The sequence below is a fragment of the Puma concolor genome, chromosome A3 (assembly GCF_028749965.1).
Source record: "Puma concolor isolate L17-30 chromosome A3, mPumCon1.1.hap2, whole genome shotgun sequence".
NCBI classification, from domain to species: Eukaryota; Metazoa; Chordata; class Mammalia; order Carnivora; family Felidae; genus Puma; species Puma concolor.
This window is the reverse complement of record NC_141669.1, coordinates 52,952,451-52,974,855: the sequence shown is the minus strand read 5'-3', so window position 1 is coordinate 52,974,855 and position 22,405 is coordinate 52,952,451. Positions and strand designations below refer to the sequence as shown.

General features: G+C 35.9%; 1 protein-coding gene across 12 annotated transcripts in view; it reads left to right on the top strand.

Annotated features, from left to right (window-relative positions):
- Positions 1 to 22,405, top strand: part of ZNF638 (zinc finger protein 638) — a 141,073-nt gene that overhangs the window by 78,364 nt on the left and 40,304 nt on the right. For 10 of the 12 annotated variants that reach the window (XR_015249120.1, XM_086700896.1, XM_086700892.1 and 7 more), the window contains exons 4-10: positions 2,315 to 2,353; positions 3,332 to 3,624; positions 4,667 to 4,944; positions 6,750 to 6,896; positions 8,021 to 8,143; positions 13,513 to 13,571; positions 13,942 to 13,994. Coding sequence is in view for 11 of the 12 variants with exons in the window: in XM_086700896.1 (XP_086557022.1) it covers positions 2,315 to 2,353; positions 3,332 to 3,624; positions 4,667 to 4,944; positions 6,750 to 6,896; positions 8,021 to 8,143; positions 13,513 to 13,571; positions 13,942 to 13,994 (992 nt within the window). In the remaining variant the exon portion in view is untranslated. The remainder of the gene's footprint in view (positions 1 to 2,314; positions 2,354 to 3,331; positions 3,625 to 4,666; positions 4,945 to 6,749; positions 6,897 to 8,020; positions 8,144 to 13,512; positions 13,572 to 13,941; positions 13,995 to 22,405) is intronic. The other 2 variants (XM_086700893.1, XM_086700897.1) reach the window with 2 other exon arrangements.

Genomic DNA, 22,405 nt, shown 5'->3' with positions numbered 1-22,405 from the left:
CAGCAGAGACAAGAACATGTATTTTAGCAGTCAGCCTAATGAGGATCCAAAACATTACTACTAACTCTTGAACAGTGGCTCTCAAGATCTTGTGAATCCATAAACTGGAGAGCTCAAGGAACTTAATAACCTCTGTGTTGACAAGCAGCTATATTTCTAGCATTGTACATGTGAGAAAGCTAAAGCTTACTCACATTAAGTAACTGGGTTTCAGATGCATGGTCATTAAATGTCAGCATGTATACTTAGACCTAGCATTGTTTGATTCCAGAGGGCTTGCCTTTTTTTTTTTTAAGATTTTATTTTTAAGTAATCTCCACACCCAACATGGGGCTCAAACTCACAGCCCTGAGATCAAGAGTCACATGTTCTACTGACTGAGCTAGCTAAGCGCTTCCAGAGGTCTTGCTTTTATTGATTGATTTGTTTATTTGTAAAGTTTATTTATTTATTTTGAGAGATTGAGTGAAAGAGCGCGTGTGCAGGCAGGGGAGGGACAGAGAGAGGATCCCAAGCAGCTCTGTGCTATTGGCACAGAGCCGGATGTGGGGCTCGAACCTGTGAACTGTGAGATCATGACCTGAGCCGAAACTGAGACAGATGCTTAACCAACTGAGCCACTCAGGTGCCCTAGAGGTCTTATTGTTAAATGTTATATCATAGACCAGAAATTTACCTTCTTAGATGGTAATAAAGTAAAGGGTAAGTGTAAATGAAACAGTTATTCATGTTTTGACAATTGTTGATGCTGGGTGATGGATATGCTGGATTAAAGTTAACTTTTTTTTTGTCTTCATAGTTTGTCACCTTATAGTTACAAGATGCTTTAGGCATCATGTTTCTCAAAGCAGGAAGAAGGGGGAAAGAAGCAGGAAGAATTTTGCCAGTGGTTTTGCACCTATGTCTCATTCGTTGAACCTATCACTGGCTATGTTCTAAGGAGGCTAGGAAAGCAAATATTTAGCTTTTTTTAGCCTTTGTAGTAGAGGCAGGCAAGTGAAAAGGAAGTTGAGAATTGCTGTTGAGTTAACCTGCTAACATTGTCTGAGACAAATAGTAACAAATAAAAGCCATTTTACCTTACTGTGGTTTTGACCTGACTTTATTTTCCTGCCAGGTGACTTGCTGTAAGAGTCGGCTGCTTCCATTTCCTTACCTGGCGCTCCTCTTGGTTATTGAAATTGTGTTTTTGAATATTAATTGGCTTAATGGTTTAATTTCCAATTTAAAATTTTTTCCAAAATTTCCAATTAACCTTCCAAGTTCAGATTCTCTAGAAAAGTTGCGGATGAAGATGTCTTTTTCTTAGACTTCTATGATGTTACTGTTCCTTCTACTTTTTTTTCTGTGGTTTCTTAATCTCTTTTATTGGTTTGTCTTTGCGTTACTCTTGAGTGTTGGTGTCCTCAGCCCCTTTTTTCCTATAAACTGTATTCTGTTAGTCTCACACAGTCTTTGTGCTATATGTGACTTCTGCATGCCTGATTTTTCAGTATCTTAGTCCTCATCTTTCCCCATAATTCCAGATATTTATTTCTAGTCGTTGTGAAAAATTCTTGTGTTCTTTTGGATTTCAGAAATGTTTATTGGTCCCCTATTGCCTTTTACTTAATGTGCACCCTCCTTACCTTTAGGAACTTCACCATTTGTAATTCTGAGCCACCGTTGCAGGTTTTTCCCCTCATAATTGCTTTTCATCATTTCCATGCTGCAGCCAGACCAGTTCCTGGAATAGAATACTTATTTTGCCTCTAAATTCTTTTATGTATCGCCACTTAATGAAACCTACCTTGATCCATGCCTATTGGTAGACCTTAAAGGGCTACCTGGAAAACAGCCTTTTCTGCAAATTCTCCCGATTATTCCCACCAGATGTGTCTTTTCGAGAACCACTAGGTACAGTGTAAAGGGCTCCATACATGTTGTATTCTATAGAATTGTGTCCCCTGGAGTTCTGCAAAGTGCATGAACTGTCTTTGTCTTTTAACCTCTACCTAAACTTGTGTCATGTACCTATTCTGTACCTCTTTACACACTTTTATGTGTATTCCCTATTTTACTTAAGTAAACTTTGAAGTCTTCAAAATTGAGAATGTGTTTCTTTTCCTTGAAATGCCTACTAGAGTAATGCTTTGATTATTTCTTGAATTAGACACTCAAATATTTTACTTCCAAGAAAATTTTCATATATTAATCTACTAATAAATTATGTAAACTTAGGTTTTGAATAGTCCTGATACATTGCAGGGAAAGATTAATTGAAACTTATAGTCTCATTTCAACTGTTCATTAATACTGTTTATTCTCAAAATAGGTATCCTGATTGGAATCCTGAGATCCTCCCATCAAGAAGGTAATTCTTTTTTGAATAGTGGTGTTGTTGAGACTTAATTTTTCTCTTAAAAGTAAACAGGTATTTTTTTTTAAAGGTGTTCTTTTTGAGTTCCTGTTTTGATTGTTTTCACTTTGAAACATCAGACAAATGCAGCAATCTCTATGAATCTTTAATTACCCAGCTTAAGTATGATAGCTCACCTCTGTGAACTTCTGGTTTTTATTTTTTTTAGTCTTTCCTGAAGATACTTTATGCGTTTGTTATTATTTTATGTTTCGGGGATCTTATGTTATAAATGCCTTGAAGGCTAGGAATGGTTTCATTAAGCTTTATATTCCCTAGGAGGTACCTATTTAATGTATGTATATACAAGTACAGCAGTCAAAGACTTTAATATTTGTAGCTGGTATAATCTCTCAGGAAAAATTGTTGAAAAGCGTTTGTTCATGTAAGTCGTTTCTTAAATTCTTTATATAACTTAATACTTTCAATACATAATTGTCTATATTGTGATATAGGAAAAGCTCAGGAAATTGATGAAGGGTATTGTGTGTGTATTAGCAAAACTGGGATCCAAGCAATTAGAGGGATAAACATTTGTTTGTTTCTTATTTATCTACAAGGCTGAATTGCACCATAACATAGGTTTTTTGTTTTAAATAAATATATGGTATCAGAGTTTGGTATTGTTAATAATCTGTTGTTAAGAAGGGACTTCGGGGGATGCCTGGATGGCTCAGTTGGTTAAGCATCCGACTCTTGGTTTTGGCTCAGGTCATGATCTCACTGTGGGTTTGAGCCCTGCACTGGGCTCTGCGCTGACAGCACGGAGCCTCCTTGGAATTCTCTCCCTCTCTCATTGCCTTCTCCCCACTGGCGCTTTCTCTCTCTAAATAAAAATAAACATTAAAAAAAAGTGACTTTTGTTATTTAATATAACCTAAATTTACATTAAATTGCTGAATCTTTTGATCCCCCCTCACCCATTCTTTGTAGAAATGAAGGCAATAGAAAAGAAAATGAAACTCCAAGAAGACGTTCTCATTCCCCCAGTCCTAGACATTCTAGGAGATCAAGCTCAAGTCACAGATTCCGTCGATCTCGAAGCCCAATACGCTATATATACAGACCGAGAAGTCGAAGTCCAAGAATTTGCCATCGTTTCATTTCTAGATACAGATCCAGATCCCGTTCACCATATCGAATGAGAAATCCATTTAGAGGTAGTCCAAAATGCTATCGATCAGTTAGCCCTGAAAGGACATCACGGAGATCAGTGAAATCATCAGGTACACTTATGGATGTGAATAATAGATCTACTTATTTTGAATGAATTTTTCAGTTGGGTTTTTTTGAATTTTTTATTTCTATATTTTTAATACGTTTGAAATGGTGACGTGTATGCTACTGTCAAGATTTAACCAAAGTTGACATTTTGCGCTATTTGCCTTAGCCCTTCTGATAAAATGGAATATTTCATTTCTGTGTTTAGAATTTCTATGTGAAATTGACCCACATCCCAACCTAGTCTGATCTTCTTTTATTAAGTATCAGAAGAAATTTGGGAGAGTTTATCTGTCTACCCAGAATCAAATTTAAAAACCATGGCTAGGCAAACATCTTAGTTTGGCCATGAGTTAATTTAAAATTTTTTTGGTATTTTTCATATTTTCAATCTGTGTCTTAATATTGGTTTAGTGACCTTTCTAGAAATATCTCAATATGTTTCCTCTGAGATCTTTTTAGAGGTCTCCAGTGTCTTCCCTTTTCCAACTACATGTCTGTGAAGCTGGATTTTCTTTATACATTTCAACCAAAATAATGTATCTATCAGACTGGATGCAGAAGCAGATATGATAATTCAGGTTTTAAGTGCAACATGAATATCTTTGGGAAAATACACAGTGGTGCTACTCCTCCACCTAATTTTTTGTTTGAGAATTAAGGTTGTTTTTCATAAAAATGTTATTTATGCTAACACAGGAGATTATTATTGTTAAATGAATTAGTAAATATTTTAAAATTTTGATTTTCAATTTCTTATATGGTAAATACTGATAAATTTAACACAGAAACTCTTTGGAGTCCTCAGTTTTTAAGAGTGAAGGGGGATTCTGAAATCAGAAGTTTGAGGACCACTCAAGCTCATGAGTGAAGAATTGAAAACTCAGAATTTTTTTGTGTGTATTTGCTTCCTGTTTGGTCTGACAGTGGCTCTATGTGATAAGTATTTGGGCATTTGAGTTCTTCCTTTTTCTTTGCTAATGTGATGAGATAGTTTCCACCTTAAGTTCTTTTCAGTTGAAGTTTCATTTATGTCCTTTTTACTAGATAGAAAAAAAGCATTAGAAGATGTAGTACAACGATCCGGGCATGGGTCAGAATTCAGTAAACAGAAGCATCTTGAAGCAGTTGATAAAGGACACTCACCAGCACAAAAGCCTAAAACTGGCAGTGGATCAAAGCCATCAGTAAAATCTACAAACTCTACAAAGAGTGATTCAAATTTAGGGGGACATTCTACTCGTTACAAAGTCAAGAATATTGAAGATGACACATTACCAGAATGTAAACAAGTGTCTGATAAAGCTGTTTCTCTCCAGCGTAAGGTCAGTAGTTCTTGAATTGTTAGTGCAATTGTGTATGTACATGTCTTATTATGACAGAAAAAGTTGCTTGAATTTTTTATTTTCATATTTTAAAAGTTTGAAATTGTGACTTGTTGAAGTATGTTGGTATGGAATATTTTATTGGTTGGTTTTATGAATTTAGTAAAAGCCCAATAATTCAAAATCTCATAGCTTACAAATAAATCCTGGAGGTTTGGCATTTGATGTAACAAAAGTGAGAACATTTCGGTGGTTTGGTGGTTTTTGGCTAGCCACACAAACAGGTTGTTGTGATGAGTTTTGCTCTTTGGTGGGTAAGGTGAATGTAATCACCAGCAATATAAATGAGTTTTTGTAAGCTGTACAAGTCTATACTGAGAATTGATCATTTTTAATCAATTTTTTTTACTTTTTTGAAGTATAGTTCAGAAGTCAAATACTCTTGTCCAGTGTAGAACAGCTTATTTTCTGGTACTGATTTATTGGTGTATTTTGACTGTATTTTGACTGTTAGTTATAATCCTGAGGTATTATTTTATTACATATGTTAATTACTATTATAGTAAATAGTATATGAATCATCTGGAAAACATTAGGGTAATTGCTAATTTTAGGCCAAATTATCAGATGTTTAGTGTGTTGTAGTATTAACAAATCTTCAGGTATTTAGGTGCATATTACTGTTAACTTGTCTAAATATTTTCAACAGTTCTAATTCCTTGCCTTCAAAGAGCTTATATTTAGAAGGATGCACTTAAAATGATCTACCTGTAATTACACAATTTTGAAGAGTGTTGGGAAGAAATTTTTAATATGGGGAATAGGCTAAATTAATGTTTAATGTTCTTTTCATTTTTTCCCAGGACTTGTAGATGGTGGCAGTGGAACTTTTTCAATGTTTATTTTTGAGAGAGGGAGAGAGAGAGGGAGACAGTTTTTGACATAGGTGATAAATTTCATATTGCAGGGTATTCAGATTTTATACATATTTTATATGAATCTTTTTAAATGTTATACTTACCTAGGTATCATTTCTTTAACGTTTTAAAATTTATTTTTGAGAGACAGAGACAGAGCATGAGCTGGGGAGGGGCAGAGAGAGAGGGAGACACAGAATCCAAAGCAGGCTCCAGGCTCTGACCTGTCAGCATAGAGCCCAACACAGGGCTTGAACCCACAAACTGTGAGATCATAACCGGAGCTGAAGTCAGATACTTAACTGACTGAGCCACCCAGGTGCCCCTACATATCATTTCAATTATTATTATTATTTTTTAGAAATCTTAGTTTTTTTGTTTATTTTTGAGAGATAGAGTGCGAGGTGGGGGGCAGGGGGGGACGACAGAGGATCCAAAGTGGGCTCTGTGCTAACAGCAGACAGCTGAATGCTTAACTGACTGAGCTACCCAGGCGCCCCGATATCATTTCAATTATTTAAACACAGAGTTAACAAAGCTGTAATTTCAGCTTCATTAGTGATAGGCCTTGTAGATTCATATAGAAAACTATTCTTCAGTAGTTTTAGATTATTCCATAGGTCTTGTTTATTATAAAATGCTTCTAAACAGAAAAGAGCATTTGTGATCGTGTATGTATAAACTCTGACCACTGTTAGGGTTGAGTGGTAAAATATAAAACAGTTTTTACTACTTCAGCATTTAAAATTTTTTTTAATTGTGCTAAAATATTTAGAAAAGTCTGCTTAAAGGACTAAGGTTAAGGGTAGCAGAAATTATATTGGGAATTATTATTGTACTTCACAGCTTAATTCAGTTTTTTAAAAATTTTCTTTCATTCAAATATAGCTTCGGAAAGACCAGTCTTCGCATTATGGTTCAGTTCTTCTTATATCTGAATTACCAGAGGATGGCTGTACTGAAGAAGAGATTAGGAAAATGTTTCAACCATTTGGAAAAGTTAATGATGTCCTCGTTGTTCCTTATAGAAAAGAAGTGAGTCTCTGTTCTCAAAATGCATACAAAGTTATTACTTGATAAAGACTGATGTTGGATCTTTTAGTAGCTTTTACTACATATATAATTAATAATTGAGAGTTAATGTAAATGATTAGATTCCAGTGAACAAGGTCCCAGCATACTGTTTTATATCCTTTAGAACAGGGATTGGTTAACTTTTTCTGTAAAGGGCCTGATAGTAAATATTTTAGGCTTTGCTGTATGATTGAAGATACTCAACACTGCCATTGTAATACAAAAGTAGCCATAAATAATATACAAATGAATGGGCATGGGTTTGTTCAGAAAAACTACTTGTGAAAATAGGTGACGGGTTATAGTTCGCTTTCCATTGCTTTACACACTGGTAAGATTATAGCAAAAAATGACTTTGGTGTACCATACTTTTTACATGTGTATTGTATTCCTATGCCTCACACAGTAAAGTTCATTAAAATTATGAACAACCCCAGACTAAGTAGAACATAAAATCGTGAGACAAGGGGCGCCTGGGTGGCTCAGTTGGATAGGCGTCCGACTTCGGCTCAGGTTATGATCTCACGGTTTGTGGGTTTGTGGGTTTATGGGTTTGAGCCCCGCATCAGGCTCTGTGTTGACAGCTCAGAGCCTGGAGCCTGGTTCAGATTCTGTGTCTCCCTCTCTCTCTTCCCCTGCTTGCACTTTATCTCTCTTTCTCAAAAATAAATAAACACTACAAAAAAATTAAAAAAAAATTGTGAGACGAAACAGGAGAACATAGTTGGTAGTGTTCATTGTTGCAAGAAACTTAAAAATGTCAGACTTAAAGCCGCTAGACCAGATCTTGCCTTCTCTGGTTACTCAGCCATGCCTCCTATGTCTCATGGTTCCACAAGCCTGCTACGGACCCCTGTTTTCCCTGTCCTTTCTTGGTAATAGTGTAGAAATTCTATAAGGTTAAATGTCCCATTTCATGTGCAAAAACACCATAGAGATCAAATGACACTTGAGCAAAACAAAAAGAGGTAAAAGGAACCAGGAGTTGAGGTAATTTCATAGTTTTATGTTCCACAAAAAGTACCAAGTCATACAGAGAATTTTGAGTTAGATTTTTGACTAACAGTATAATACATTTTATTTAGGCTTACTTGGAAATGGAATTTAAAGAGGCAGTTACAGCAGTCATGAAGTATATTGAAACAACACCTCTTCTGATAAAAGGGAAAAATGTGAAAATAGGTGTTCCAGGAAAGAAAAAATCACAGGTAAACTGGATTTAGATCACACATATTTCATTGTTGTTGATTAATTTGATGATACGAACAGGGGCGCCTGGGTGGTTCAGTTGTTAAGCATGGCTCAGGTCATAACACCCGGATTGTGGGATCAAGCCCTGCATCGGGCTGTGCACTGAGCCTAGACCCTGCTTGGGATTTTCTGTCTCTGTCTCTCTCTGCCTCTTCCTCCCCTGCTTGTACGTGGAGTGTCTCTCTCTCTCTCTCTCTCTCTGTCTCTCTCTCTCTCTCTCAGTAAAAATAAAATAAAGTATGATACATACATAAAATGCATAAAACATAAATGTTCACTCAGCAGATTGTATGTGTATAGATTAAAATATATTGAAATTAACAACTTTATATAAATAGCACTATAAACCGTATTAAATGGCAAGCAGTAGAGCAGGAGAAAATACTTAACAAAGTTAGCAAACATCTGTGAAACCTCTACCTAGGTCACAAACTAACATTGACTACATCCTGGAAGCCCCTTGCATACATCTTCTGAATTCTTACACCGTCCTTTCTGCCTAAAAGTAATCCTTAACTTGATTTCTAATACTATAGTTGAGTTTTGCCTATTTTGAACTTTAAATAAACAATTATAAAGTGTATATAGTCTTTTGGGACTTGTGTTTCCTTCGAAGTATTAATATTTATGAGTTTAGTCTTTCTAGACATTTTTTATGCTTTAGTTTAACCATTGGTAATGTCTGTGAAAGTACTTAGAAATATTCAGTAAGCTTTGCTTTGTTCACGAGTATTCTTTTCATGTGATTATTATATTTGCTGAAGAATGCCTACTTTATAGGGGCCTGGTAGTACTTTTCAATCAGTGATTTAGAGCTCTAACCATGTTAGTATATGTAGATTAATTATAGCTATTATAATTATTAGCTATTAATTACTATTTTAATGAGCTGTGAATATCTGTTCCCATCTGTCTTTTAGGTTGTATTTTTTAAAAGACTTTTTAAAAAACTATTAAAAAGTTTTGTTTGGGGGCGACTTGGTGGCTCAGTTGGTTAAGTGTCTGCCTTGATTTCGGCTCAGTTTATGATCTCATGGTTTGTGAGTTCGAGCCCTGTGTTGGGCTCTGCACTGACAGCGAGGCACCTTCTTAGGTTCCTTTCTCTCTCCCACTCTCTCTGCCCCTCCCCCTTGCACGCCATCTTTTTTTCTGTCTCTTAAAATAAATAAACTTTAAAAATTTCATTTGGGGGTGTTAATGATTTTAGATACTAATTTTGTACTATGTATTTTCTTCCTCTGTGTTATTTATATGTATATCCATATATGAAGTTTTTAGTTTCAGTGTACTCAACGTTGATTTTTTTTCCCTCTTAATGGCTTTTGCTTTTTTGCTTTCCTCTTGTTTTAGAAGACCTTCTCTATACCAATGCCAAGAAGATATGCTTCCATTATTATTTTAATGTATAAATTGTGGTATAATGTGTTATTGGGATCAACATTATTTCCAAAATGGAGAGCCAGTTAGCCGAACACCATTTGTACCTAATTGGTTCTTCATTGATTTCAAAAGCTATCTTTATGTGTATAAATTGCCCTGCATATATAGATCTGTTTCAGACTATTGTTAGCTCAGTCTGTTTATTTCTGTTCCAATAATACATGATTTCAGTTATTATTACAGTTATTATAATTTTATATAATTGCCTGTCTTTCTGATAGAATCTTTTTTCTTTGTTCCTTATTTAAATTTAGTTAATCTTGAACATTTACTCCTGTGTATTGGTTTTAGAATCAGTTTAAGTTCTCTGAAAACTCTTTTTGGGAGTTTAACTGATACTGTATTGTGTATTGAAATTTTTATAATACTAACTCTGTTTAGAAAGATGGCTTGTCTCTGTTTATTTAGACCTCATTTAGTTTCTTTTCCTAATGTTCTTTTGTAAAGTTTCCATAATGTACATTTTGGAGGGGGTGTTAAGTTTATTTCTTACATTTATTTGTATATATCATAAATACTAGTTAAATTGCTTTTTGATAAAGCATCTATATTTTTTAATTTTATGTTTTCTGATTACTTACTAAGTAACCCATGATTCTGGTTTACATCTGTGACATGCCATCTCTTTATTTCCATTGTCCTATCTTGAATAATGAATTTTATGATAACCTTAATTATTACCAATTTTATTACTTAGAATTTCTTATATTTTCCGCTAACAGAAAATTTCACCAGTAGTTTATGAAATAAATGAGAGGTTTATTTATCTCATAACAGAAAGTCTGAAGGTAGGTGGTACACGGTTGGTACAGGAGCTCCGTGTCATCAGGAACCCAGCTTTTTTGTTTTTCTGATCCACCACCTTTAGCATGTACTTTTCATCCTCCGTTGATGAAGATGGTTGCCATACCTTCTGGCACCATTTTTATCTTCCAAGCAGAAAGAAAGGGATAAAAATCAAAAGCAATATGGGTTTTGATTTTTTTTTTTTGAAAGAGTAAGTTCCTGAGCAACTTTTATCGACAATTGATTTACCAGAACAGTGACATATAACTTCCTCTAGTTGCAGAGGTGGAGTGAGAAGCAAGAATTGCATGCATAATTTAAGAACATAAACTTTATCCTGAAGACAGTTAAATGTTATTCCAGGTTTTGAACAGGGCTGTGACACAAAATGGATTAGATTCATTTGGGAGTGATCTGCAGAATGAACTAGGCAAATGACTGAAGAAGGGAAAGAAAGAAAGCTTAGCAGATTGATTAAAGGGAAGAAGAGAAAAAAATCAATGAGGTCCAGTTAAAATACTTATTTAGTCAATCAGGCTACTATAATAATAGTAATGGTTTTGGGTACATATGCAAACTTGAGAATAGGAAGGAGAAATGGCTGTTACTCTCAAACGAGACCTGACCGATCATTCAGTTGTGAAAACTGGGGAGATCAGTCTTATTTAATACTGAAAAATTTAATCTGGGGAAATGGGCGAATAAGGATACATGTAGGTTATTAGAATATTTCAGTAAGATTAAAATAATTCTCTTGGATAGCTTTTTGATAAGTTTGGTAAGGTAACAACAGAGGTCCAAGAAAAGCCCAACCATATTTATCATTCTGATTTTCATAGTAATGAATAGGGGAAACTATCAGCACTAGAAACTAGAAAATATGCACTCTACATGTCAAAAATATTGTTTTTCTTCAACTAAATATAGTTTGGGTGGTGCTGAATTGAAGGAGCCTTACAAAGCTAACTCATGACTCTTCTGTCCTAATCTAACATCATTCCTAGGGATTGACTGGAGGAAAATCCCATGCAGGATTCCAGCTATGGCTTTTTCAGATTGGAAGTGTATAGATAACCTTCTTGGCCTTTTACCACAGGGGGAGAATCAAACTTTCTTGCCAGAGCAAGCCAAAAACAGGCTGGGAGCCCAAACTAGGAAAAAGAAGGGCAGTGCTATTGCTTTCTTGGTCCAGATCTTACTTTTGGCGTGAATAGTCAAACCAAGACAAGTTTTCTGTCCACATTTGACGTTTCAGGTTAAGACTGCCTTTGATTCTGGGCCGCCTGGGTGGCTCAGTTGGTTGAGTGACCGACTTCGGCTCAGGTCATGATCTCACGGTTTGTGAGTTCGAGCCCCACGTCGGGCTCTGTGCTGACAGCTTGGAGCCTGGAGCCTGCTTCTGATTCTGGATCTCCCTCTCTCTCTGCCCCTCTCCCTCTCATGCTCTGTCTCTCTCTGTCTCAGAAATAAATAAACATGAAAAAAAAATTTAAAGACTGCCTTTGATTCTGGCTGTGATTCAAAGAATATTCTCCATTTTGCTACTTTGAATCAATAAATGATACAGAAAAGATGAAAATTTCCCACATCCCTATATTTAAACCTGAAGGATTAAAATGAGTCTGCACAACTCTAACAAACTTAATTACCTTTAGTTACAAGTCAGTGTAATCTTTAATACTGATTCTTAAAACATTTTTGAGCTACTTTCTCCACCGCCACTACCAAGAATCTGATGAAAGCAAGCATTGTTTTTTTTCCCCAGAGAAATGGACCATTGTGGTCCATACTCCTAGAATTTTCTTTAAAGAAGCAGGAGCACTTGATCTAGAAAAAAGTATCAGATTTTCCATTGCAACTACGAAATAGTGCTGCAGCTCAACTCTGCAAAAACAAAACAAAAACAACAAGACTTAAAAATTTTTAATTTAGTATGTTTTGGCAAAATTCATGGAGACGTGACTTCTAAAACCTAGAGCAAGCAGTCAGCTAAGATCCAAGAAGATTGCACGGAAATGAAAAGCAATGCTGGGAAACAGTGATCAGTCGTTTGAGCATTATAGAAAATTCTAATGAGTAACAAGGAGATAAAACCAAAGATACAATCAGAATTCAGATGAGAATTTGATTTCATTTTAATTGAAAAACTATTTCTTAAAAATCTGTTATGTGTCAGGCATTGTGGTATCTGCAGAAGATATAGTGGTGACAAGACAGAGGTGCTTTCTTTTTAAAAAAAAAAAAATGTTTAAGAGAGAGCATGAGCAGGGAAGGGAAAGAGAGAGAGGGAGAGACAGAATCCAAGCAGCCTTCATGTTGTTAGCATGGAGCCCCATGCTGGGTTCAAACTCAGGAACTGTGAGATCATTGCCTAAGCCGAAATCAAGAGTCAGGCGCTTAGCCGACTGAGCCACCCAGGCGCCCCAAGACAGATGTGCTTTCACCCTTCTTGGAACTTAAAGTCTATTCGTGAATATTAAAGAGTTTAAAATGGTGAAGACGAAAGACATGGTGGATACATTCAGGAAACCCAACCTGCATATAACTAAAATTATCCTCTACTTCCAACCCCAGGCATCCTTTATACTCCTTAAGCTAATAGGCATGGATCTCAAAAGTCTTTTACAGTTGCTGTTCCTTCTGTCTGGAATGCTTTCAATACAAGGATTTGCTTGCTGTCTTATCTCCTTTAGGTGTTTGCTCATATATCACCTTTTCAGTGCGACTTGCATAACTTATTGAAAGTTGCACAGCTTCTCATTCCTCAACAAGAGCTTCTGTTTCCCTCTTCTGTTATTTTTTTCCATAGCACTTGTTGCTAACAGATATATACATATTTTTAATTTCCTTATGGTCTTTCTTTCCTTACCCTTTGAAGTTAAACTCGTTTGAGAGCGGGGTCTTTGTTTTATTCACTACTCTCCAGTGCCTAAAATTGTGCTTGGCAATTAGTGAGAATTCAATAAATATATGTTAAATTGATCTGAATTTCATAATAATGTTTTTTGTTAAATTTCTTGTACTCTTGTGTACTTTCTAAATTGCCTTTTGTATTTGGGGGAAAAAACTAATTTTTTCTTTTTCAAAATCTTTTTCATAGAACAAAGAGGTGAAGAAAAAAGCATCAGATTCAAAGAAAACAGCTGCATCTACTTTAAAGTAAGTAATTCCATGACTTTATAATGCTAGAATGAATGGGCATATGAATTAAAATTTTAAAATTTTTATACAACTGCATTTTTAATATATTTTATTACCCTGACTCCAGTTTAAATGGGACATTGTTCAAAATGAATACATTAAACTTTAAATTTTAAAATATTTACATATATAGGTATGTAAGTAAATAAGTTCTGTGACCAGTGTGGGGCTTGAACTCACATCCCTGAGATTAGGAGTCTCGTGCTCTACCTACTGAGCCATCCAGGCATCCCTGAACTTTTTTATTTTTTTAGATCTAAGTTTTACATCTTTAAAAGTTTTAGAACTTAAAATTTCAATCTTTGCCTAATTTTTTTCTTTTCAATAGAAAAGATCTAGATGCTTCCAAAGCTGTTGATACTGTGACTTCAGGTGCTGCTGGTAAGTTACTTTTAATACTCCTCCAAATGAGTATATTTTGTCAGTTTACTAAAAACTTCTTGCAAGATGATAGTAGAAAAACATTGTTTATTGTGCTTTAGTGAAAGGGATCCATATTGGTCTCTGTATTAAGCTAGTGGTTAATATTTAGTACATAAAGATTCAGTGAGGTAGTGTATGTAAAATACCTACCATAGTACCTCCTTCCATCTCCTACCAATAAGACAAAACATAAAAATACGTTAAGATTGCTTGATTGGTCTCCTTTGATTTTGAAAGTTTGCTGAGAGTGCAAAAGTAAACAAAACAGACCAAACAAATTGATGTCACTACACTTCTGTGTTGAAGTTGTTTCTTTGTACTCAGGAAAACATTGCAGATATTTATTATGTATCTAGCTAAGTGAATTTTGCATATAGTTTCAATAAACTGCATTTTCTCAGTCTGTTTAGGTTTGGAAAGAAGTTATTGCCGAAACAAACACTCTTGACTTTAGTAAGAATAGATAGCTTGATAGTGAAGGATGAGACAGAAAAACTAAAATAAATAGACATAAAATATATTTAGAAAGTTAAATTCTTTTGTGTGTTATCTCTTAGAAAAGCCAGTGTACAGTGTATTCTGGATTTCTATTCAGAAATTCATATGTAATATGTATGGGGAAGGAGGGATAGAGAGGTGCAGAAGATTACTTCAATTAGGGAGATGATAAAACAAAAGTAACAATTGGGGAATCACTTTCTTATAGAAAGCCTTGAAAAGTCATGTTGGGAAGTTTTTCAGTTTGACCCTGTTAATAGCATTTCTCAGAATATGGTGTGTTAGAGACTAAGTCCTGGAAGATACTTTGGGTCAAGTTTGTATTATAGCTTTTTCTTTTTTTTTTCCCCTTTAAAAAAATTTCATAGACTACGTTCCCATTATTAAATCCTGCAGGGCAGGAAAGAAACCTGTTTAGCTTTGTTTAACCCACTGTTGATGAAGCTTGGCTAAGGTACTCCCCATTTTTTCTGTGTAAGACCTAGTAATAATTAGTATAGACTCTGGGAAATTGCCATAGAGAATAAACCACTAGATTGTTACATAGATTGATTGGATAAATGGAAAGATTGAAAAATCCTGTTGAGAAAACACAGTTGGGATTCCCTTTAAGGTAATAGGGACTGGATGTAATAATGTTAATTAAAATGGTGTGGGGTGGTAAAATCTGAATTTTTATTATATAGAATTTTTTAGTGGATAAAATTTAAAATTAAAATAATTTAAAATGTTCAAGGTTTTAGGCTAGGTGGTTTTTACCAGAAGATGTGGCAATATTGATTATAATAGGAAAATTTAGATGCAGTGGTCTCTTTGAATTTGAGGAAAACCATGAACTCACATTTCAACGTTGATAAATTTCATCTGTCAAAGACTATCGGACATATTATCTAGGTCAGCCAGTCACATGGTGTTAAAAGTGGGATACCTGAGAAATTATTTGTCAAGATTGAGGTCTAAATTTTAGGAGTGGTCCTAACACATAAAAGCAATGAGTAGAGGGAGAAGTGCTTCAAACCAAGTATTTCCTCCCTTCTAATATAACTATAGAAAGACAGGAGCCTGTAAATAGGACTGAGAAAATGTCAGGTGAGAAAGGTGAGGGTGTATGGTACCTTTTTTGAGATCAGCAATGTCAGATTGGACAGTGACAAGTTAATAATGGGAGTTTTAAAGAGAACTTTGATTACAAGCACAAATCAGGATGAAGAGAAGTCAGGAAGCAAAAGTGTAATTTGATCAGAATGATAAACTTCAGAACTGTTACCCATCACTAATTAAAAAGAAGTAAGAATACCGAGCACCTACTATATGCTTGTAATAGGAGGCACTTTTTAAAGTGTTAGGATATGTCAGTGAACCAAATAGGCAAGATCTCTATTTCCAAGTAGCTTACATATTAGTTGAAGTGACAGATAATAAATACTAAATAACGTGCTTTATAAAGTGAGAAGAGCTGTGATAGGTGATCCAGGGTTAGTTTGATTTGGAGTTAGAATTTACTGTGTAGAATTTGGTAATTATTTGTTAATTAGAAGAATCTTCCAAGGGGCATAATCTGTGCCAGAAGACAGAAAACAAGAAAAAGAAACTTACCATTGGTTATGATAATTAATACCAGGCAATTTATGTTATCTCACTTAATCTTTCAAATCACCCTTCTCATTTTATACATGAGAAAACAGATTAAGAGAGTAAATAATTTAAGTTTAAATGTCTTATTCAGGGTTACATGGAAGAGTTAGGATTCAGATCTAAAACTGTATGATTTCAAAGTTTCTCACCTATATTAAACTGCCTCTCTGAGAATAAAAACTTGTTTTTCATTTCCTTTGATTGCTCTTTTATCGTCCCTTAATTGTTTCCCTAAATGTCTGTTCCTCTTATGTCATACTTGTCTTCCTGGTTTTTTTTCTTCTCATATAGGTTTAAGGACCAGTGACATTTTGCATATGTACAGAAACCTCTCTATCCCCTTAAGTTTACTCCTCTCATTTTCTTGTGTCATCTAACAGTCACCACTAATCCTCCAGTGTGGAAACTGTTAGTAATCCTATCCCTGTCCTTTTTTCTACCCAACCCTGTTCAAACTTAAATACCATTCTTCCTCTTTTCATCCAATCCGTGGCTGATTCAAACTAGTTCTCTCGCAAATCTACCTCAAACTATGTCTTTCACTATTGCTGCATCACACCTGTAACTGTTTTAATTGCTTCACATTTGAATTTTGAAGGTAGCCTCCTGACTGGTATTTATATTCCACTCTCTACTTCATTATTCACACTGATGCCCAGAAGTCTCTTGAAGGTAGATCTGATCATTCCACTTCCAGTGATCCACGGGGGAAAGCCCAAATTCTTCAGCGTTGAATAAATGACCCTTTACACTTGTCCCAGATGACTTTTTCAGTGTCTTGTCACCTGTATGCTGTCCATTTGTTTGGAATTGTCTGAATTCCACTTTTCTTACTAAGTACTTGTTATATACCTGCTTAAGTAGGTGCCAGGCCTTGTGCAAGGTACTAAAGATAGAAAGTTAATTACGACTCCTTTTTTAGGGTGGAGGTGGAGGAAATTCTAATTTATTTTTTAAGGCCCATCTCAGATATAACTTCTTTGTGATACCTTCTCTGACTCACCTAGGCAGTTAGAAGCTCCCAATTCCCTTCTAGTAATACTGGATACATTGAGTAACGTGGTATTAGTAGTTTGTTAAGTCTATCTCTTTTACTTGGCTGAGTAAGGGAATATTTGTAGGAGGAAGAATACAGGGACACTGAAATTGAGTTTATATTGTTGCGGCTGAACCCGTGGGAAAACATAGCCATAATTTTCTAGTTTGTCATCCTTGATTTAATGATGTTTTTTGTGTAAGGTTTTATTGGTTTAGTTGTTTGTTTTTAGTAAATGTATCTTATTCTTTATGCTTTTCAATTCCTAGATGAAAATGACTTTTCTTTTAGGAAATAAAACATGAACAAATGAAAAAAAGAGGCAAACCAAAAAACAAACTCTTAACTATAGAGAATAAGCAGATGGTTACCAGAGGAGAGGTGTATGGGGGGAGGGGTGAAATAGGTGAAAAGGATTAAGAGTACACTTATCTTGGTGAACAGTGAATAATATATGGAACTCCTTTTTTTTCCTAAGCCTGTTTTCTTCTTTTTTAATGTTTATTTTTGAGAGAGAGAGAGAGAGACAGACAGACAGACAGACAGAGCACAAGTGGGGAGGGGCAGAGAGAGAGGGTCACAGAAACCGAAGCAGGCCCCAGGCCCTGAGCTGTGAATACAGCCCCACACGGGGCTTGAACCCACGAATCATGAGATCATGATCTGAGCTGAAGTCAGACGCCTAACCAACTGAGCCACCCAGGCGTGAATATTATATGGAACTTCTATATTGTATTCCTGAAACTAATACAACACTTGATGTTAACTACACTGGAATTAAAATTAAAAAAAAAAAAAAAAGAGTGACTTTCAATCCTTTATTTCCCCAATAAAAGCACTCGATTCAAATAGTTCCCACATCGGAGTTCCACAAACCTTTAAGGAAGCAGTAAATCTAGTTTGATTTCAGCTCTCCTGTGGCATTCAGAGGAAAGGAAAACTATCTTTAAAACTGGAGACGGAGAGAAGGGAAACAAGAAAAAGCAGGCTAATATGGACATCAGTGCTGACAGAGACACTATATGCCTATCAGAAGGGTTAGACAAAATCGTAACACCAAATGCTATTAAGGATGTAGAGAAAGTTGTAAGTTGCTATTGGGAATTTAAAATGGTACAGAAAAGAGTATTGCAGTTTTTTTTAAGTTAATGAATTTAAGTAATCTCTGTACTCAACATGGGGATTGTACTCATGACCCCAAGATCAAGAGCCGCACTCCCTGCTGACTGAACCAGTTAGGTGCCCAAGTATTGCAGGTTCTTAACAAAACTAAGCATATGCTTACGATAGCACCCAGTGGTTATGCTCTTTGGGCATTTATACCACATGGATGAATTACATTTACAAAAGACCTCTTCACACAAAACCCTGTGCGTGAATATTTTTAGCATCTTTTAAAAAAAATTTTTTTTAATGTTTATTTTTGAGAGAGAGTGAGAGAGCGTGAGCAGGGGAGGGGCAATGAGAGAGGGAGACACAGAATCCAAAGTAGGCTCCAGGCTCCAAGCTGTCAGCACAGAGCCAGATGCGGGGCTGAAACTCATAAACTGCGTTTAGTTAACATACAGTGCAATATTGGTTTTAGGAGTAGAATTCAGTGATTTATCACTTACCATACAACATCCAGTACTTCTCACAACAGGTGCCCTCCTTAGTATCCATCACCCTTCTAGCCCATCTACCCACCATGCTCCATCACCCCTTAATTTGCTCTCTAGCATTTAGAGTCTCTTGTGGCTTATTTCCCTCTCTTCTCTTTTTGACCCCCTTCCCATATGTTCATCTGTTTTGATTCTTAAATTCCACATATGAATGAAATTATATGTTATTTGTCTTTCTCTGATTCTAGCTCCATCCAGGTCATTGCAAATGGCAAGATTTCATTCTTTTTGATGGCTGAGTATTATTCCAGTGTGTGTGTACATACGTGTACACACACACGCCACATCTTTATCTTTTCATCAGTGGATGGACATTTGTGCTCTCTTCATAGTTTGGGTATTGTTGATAATGCTGCTATAAATGTTGGGGTGCATGTGCTCCTTTGAATCTGTATTTTTGTATCCTTTGGGTAAATACCTAATAGTAAAATTGCTGGGTCATAGGGTAGTTCTATTTTTAGTTTCTTGAGGAACCTCCATACTGTTCTCCAGAGTGGCTGCACCAGTTTGCATTCTCACCAAGTGTGTAAAAGGGTTCCCCTTTCTCCACATCTTTGCCAACATTTGTTTCTTGTGTTGTTACTTTTAGCCATTCTGACAGGTGTGAGGTGGTATCTCATTGTTAGGTTTTGATTTGTGTTTTCGCTGGTGATGAGTGACGTTGAGCATCTTTTCATGTGTCTATTAGCCATCTGGATGTCTTCTCTGGGAAAGTGTCTATTCTAATGTCTTCTGCCCATTTCTTAACTGTGTATTGCTTTTTGAGTGTCGAGTTTATAAGTTCTTTATAGATTTTGGATACTAACCCTTTATCAGATAGGTCATTTGTAATATCTTCTCCCATTCCGTAGGCTGCCTTTTAGTTTTGATTGTTTCCTTCCCTGTGCAGAAGCCTTTTATCTTGATGAAGTCCCAGTAGTTCATGTTTGCTTTTGTTTCCCTTGCCTTCGGCAATATGACTCGGAAGAATTTGCTCTGGCCAAGTTCAAAGAGGTTGCTACCTGTTTTCTCCTCTAGGATTTTGATGGTTCTCTGTCTCACAGGTCTTTCATCCATTTTGAATTTATTTTTGTGTATGGTATAAGAAAGTGGTCCAGTTTCATTCCTCTGCACGTTGCTGTCCATTTTTTCCAACACCATTTGTTGAAGAGACTGGATTTTGTTTTGTTTTGTTTTGTTTTTAATTTTTTAATGTTTATTTTTTTGAGAGAGATGAAAGAGAGACAGACTGTGATCAGGGGAGGGGCAGAGAGAGAGGGAGACACAGAATCTGAAGCAGGCTCCAGGCTCTGAGCTGTCAGTACAGAGCCTGATGTGGGGCTTGAACTCAAGAACCGTGAGATCAAGAGCTGAGCCTAAGTCAGACGTTTAACCGACTGAGCCACCCAGGTGCCCCTGAGACTTTTTTTTTCCCACTGGATATTCTTCCTGGCTTTGTCAAAAATGAGTTAACCATATAGTTGTGCGTCCATTTCTGGGTTTTCTATTCTGTTACATTGATCTGTGTTTGTTTTTGTGCAAGTACCATACTGTCTTGATGATTACAGCTTGATAATATAGCTTGAAATCTGGAATCATGATGCTTCCAGTTTTGTTTCTCTTTTGCAGAATTGCTTTGGCTATTTGGGGTCTTTTGTGGTTCCATACAAATTTTAGGATTGTTTGTTCTAGCTCTGCAAAAAATACTGGTGGTATTGTATAGGGATTGCAATAAATGTGTAGATTGCTTTCCGTAGTATAGACATTTTAACAATGTTTGTTCTTCCAGTCCATGAGCATGCATGGAATGCTTTTCCATTTCTTTGTGTCCCCTTCAGTTTCTCTCATAAGTATTCTATAGTTTTCAAAGTATAGATCTTTTACCTCTTTAGTTAGGTTTATTACTAAGTATCTTGCTATTTTTGGTACAGTTGCAAATGGGGTCGATTCCTTGATTGCTTTTCCTGTTGCTTCGTTATTGGTGTATAGAAACACAACAGATTTCTGCACATTGATTTTGTATCTTGCAACTTTGCTGAGTTCATGTATTATTTCTAGCAATTTTTGGTGGAGTCTTTCAGGTTTTCTAGAGTATCATGTCAGCTGCAAATAGTGAAAGTTTGACTTCTTCCTTGTGGGTTTGGATGCCTTTTATTTCTTTTGGTTGTCTTGATTGCTGAGGCTAAAACTTCCAGTACTATGTTAAATAGCAGTGGTGAGCATGGACATCCTTGTCTTGTTCCTGACTGTAGGGGAAAGTTTCTCAGTTTTTCTCCATTGAGGATGACATTATTTGTGGATCTTTGTATATGGCCTTTATGATGTTGAGGTATGTTTCATCTGTCCCTATTTTGTTGAGGGTTTTAGTCAAGAATGGAAGCTGAATTTTGTCAGAAGCATCTTTATTTGTAATAGCCAAAAACTGGAAATAAGTCAAAAGTCCTTCAGTGGGTGAATGGTTAAATTGTGAGGTATCTGTAGCATGGAATACTACTCAGCAATAAAAAGGAACAAACTATTGATACGTGCAGCACTCGGATGGATTGCAGGGGAATTACACTGAATGATGAAAAAAATGGGTCTCATAGAGAATAGATTTGCGGTTGTCAGATTGAGGAGTGAGGCAGGTGGCTATTTCTATAAGTGGGTGGTAAGAAAGATCCTTGTGATGGAGCTTTCTGTATCCTAACTCATAGTCACAGTAATCTACATGTATATGACAGAATTTCATAGCACTAAATACACATTAATGAATGTGTAGAACTGGGAAAATGTTGGTAATTGTATTAATGTCCGTTTACTGTTTGTGATTTGGCGTATAGTTATGCCAGATATTACCATCAGGGGAAACTGGGTGAAGGGTGTATGGGATCTTTCTGTATTATTTCTTACAACTGCTTGTGAATTTACAGTTGTCTTCAAATAAAAAGTTAAATGTTTTTTTTAATTTCTTAATGTTTTATTTATTTTTGAGAGAGAGAGAGAGAGTTCAAGCAGGGGAGGGGCAGAGAAAGGGAGACACAGAATCTGAAGCAGGCTCCAGGCCCCAGGCTGTCAGCACAGAGCCCAACGTGGGGCTCGAACCCACAAACCATGAAATCATGGCCTGAGCCAAAGTCAGATGCTTAACTGACTGAGCCACCCAGGCGCCCCTCAAAATTAAATGTTTTTAAATGGTGTGATAAAGCTATCATAATAAATTAAAACTACAGAACAATTTCATTTAAGAGTATTGATGAAAATTTTAAATAAAATTTTAGCATATAGAGGCTGTCAGCACATTAAGTGAATAATATGCTATGCCCAAGAAGGTACCGCATCAGAAATTTAAAAGTGTTTCAAAATTAAGAGATCTGTTAAAATAGCTCACCAAATTAAATAGAGAAAGATAAATGCTGAGATCGATATTGGTAGAATTCAACATCCACTCCTAAGCATCAAAAAACAAAAAAATTTTGGGGCGCCTGGGTGGCTGTCGGTTAAGCATCCGATAGGCTCAGGTCACGATCTCAGTGTCCGTGAGTTCGAGCCCCGTGTCGGGCTCTGTGCTGACTGATCAG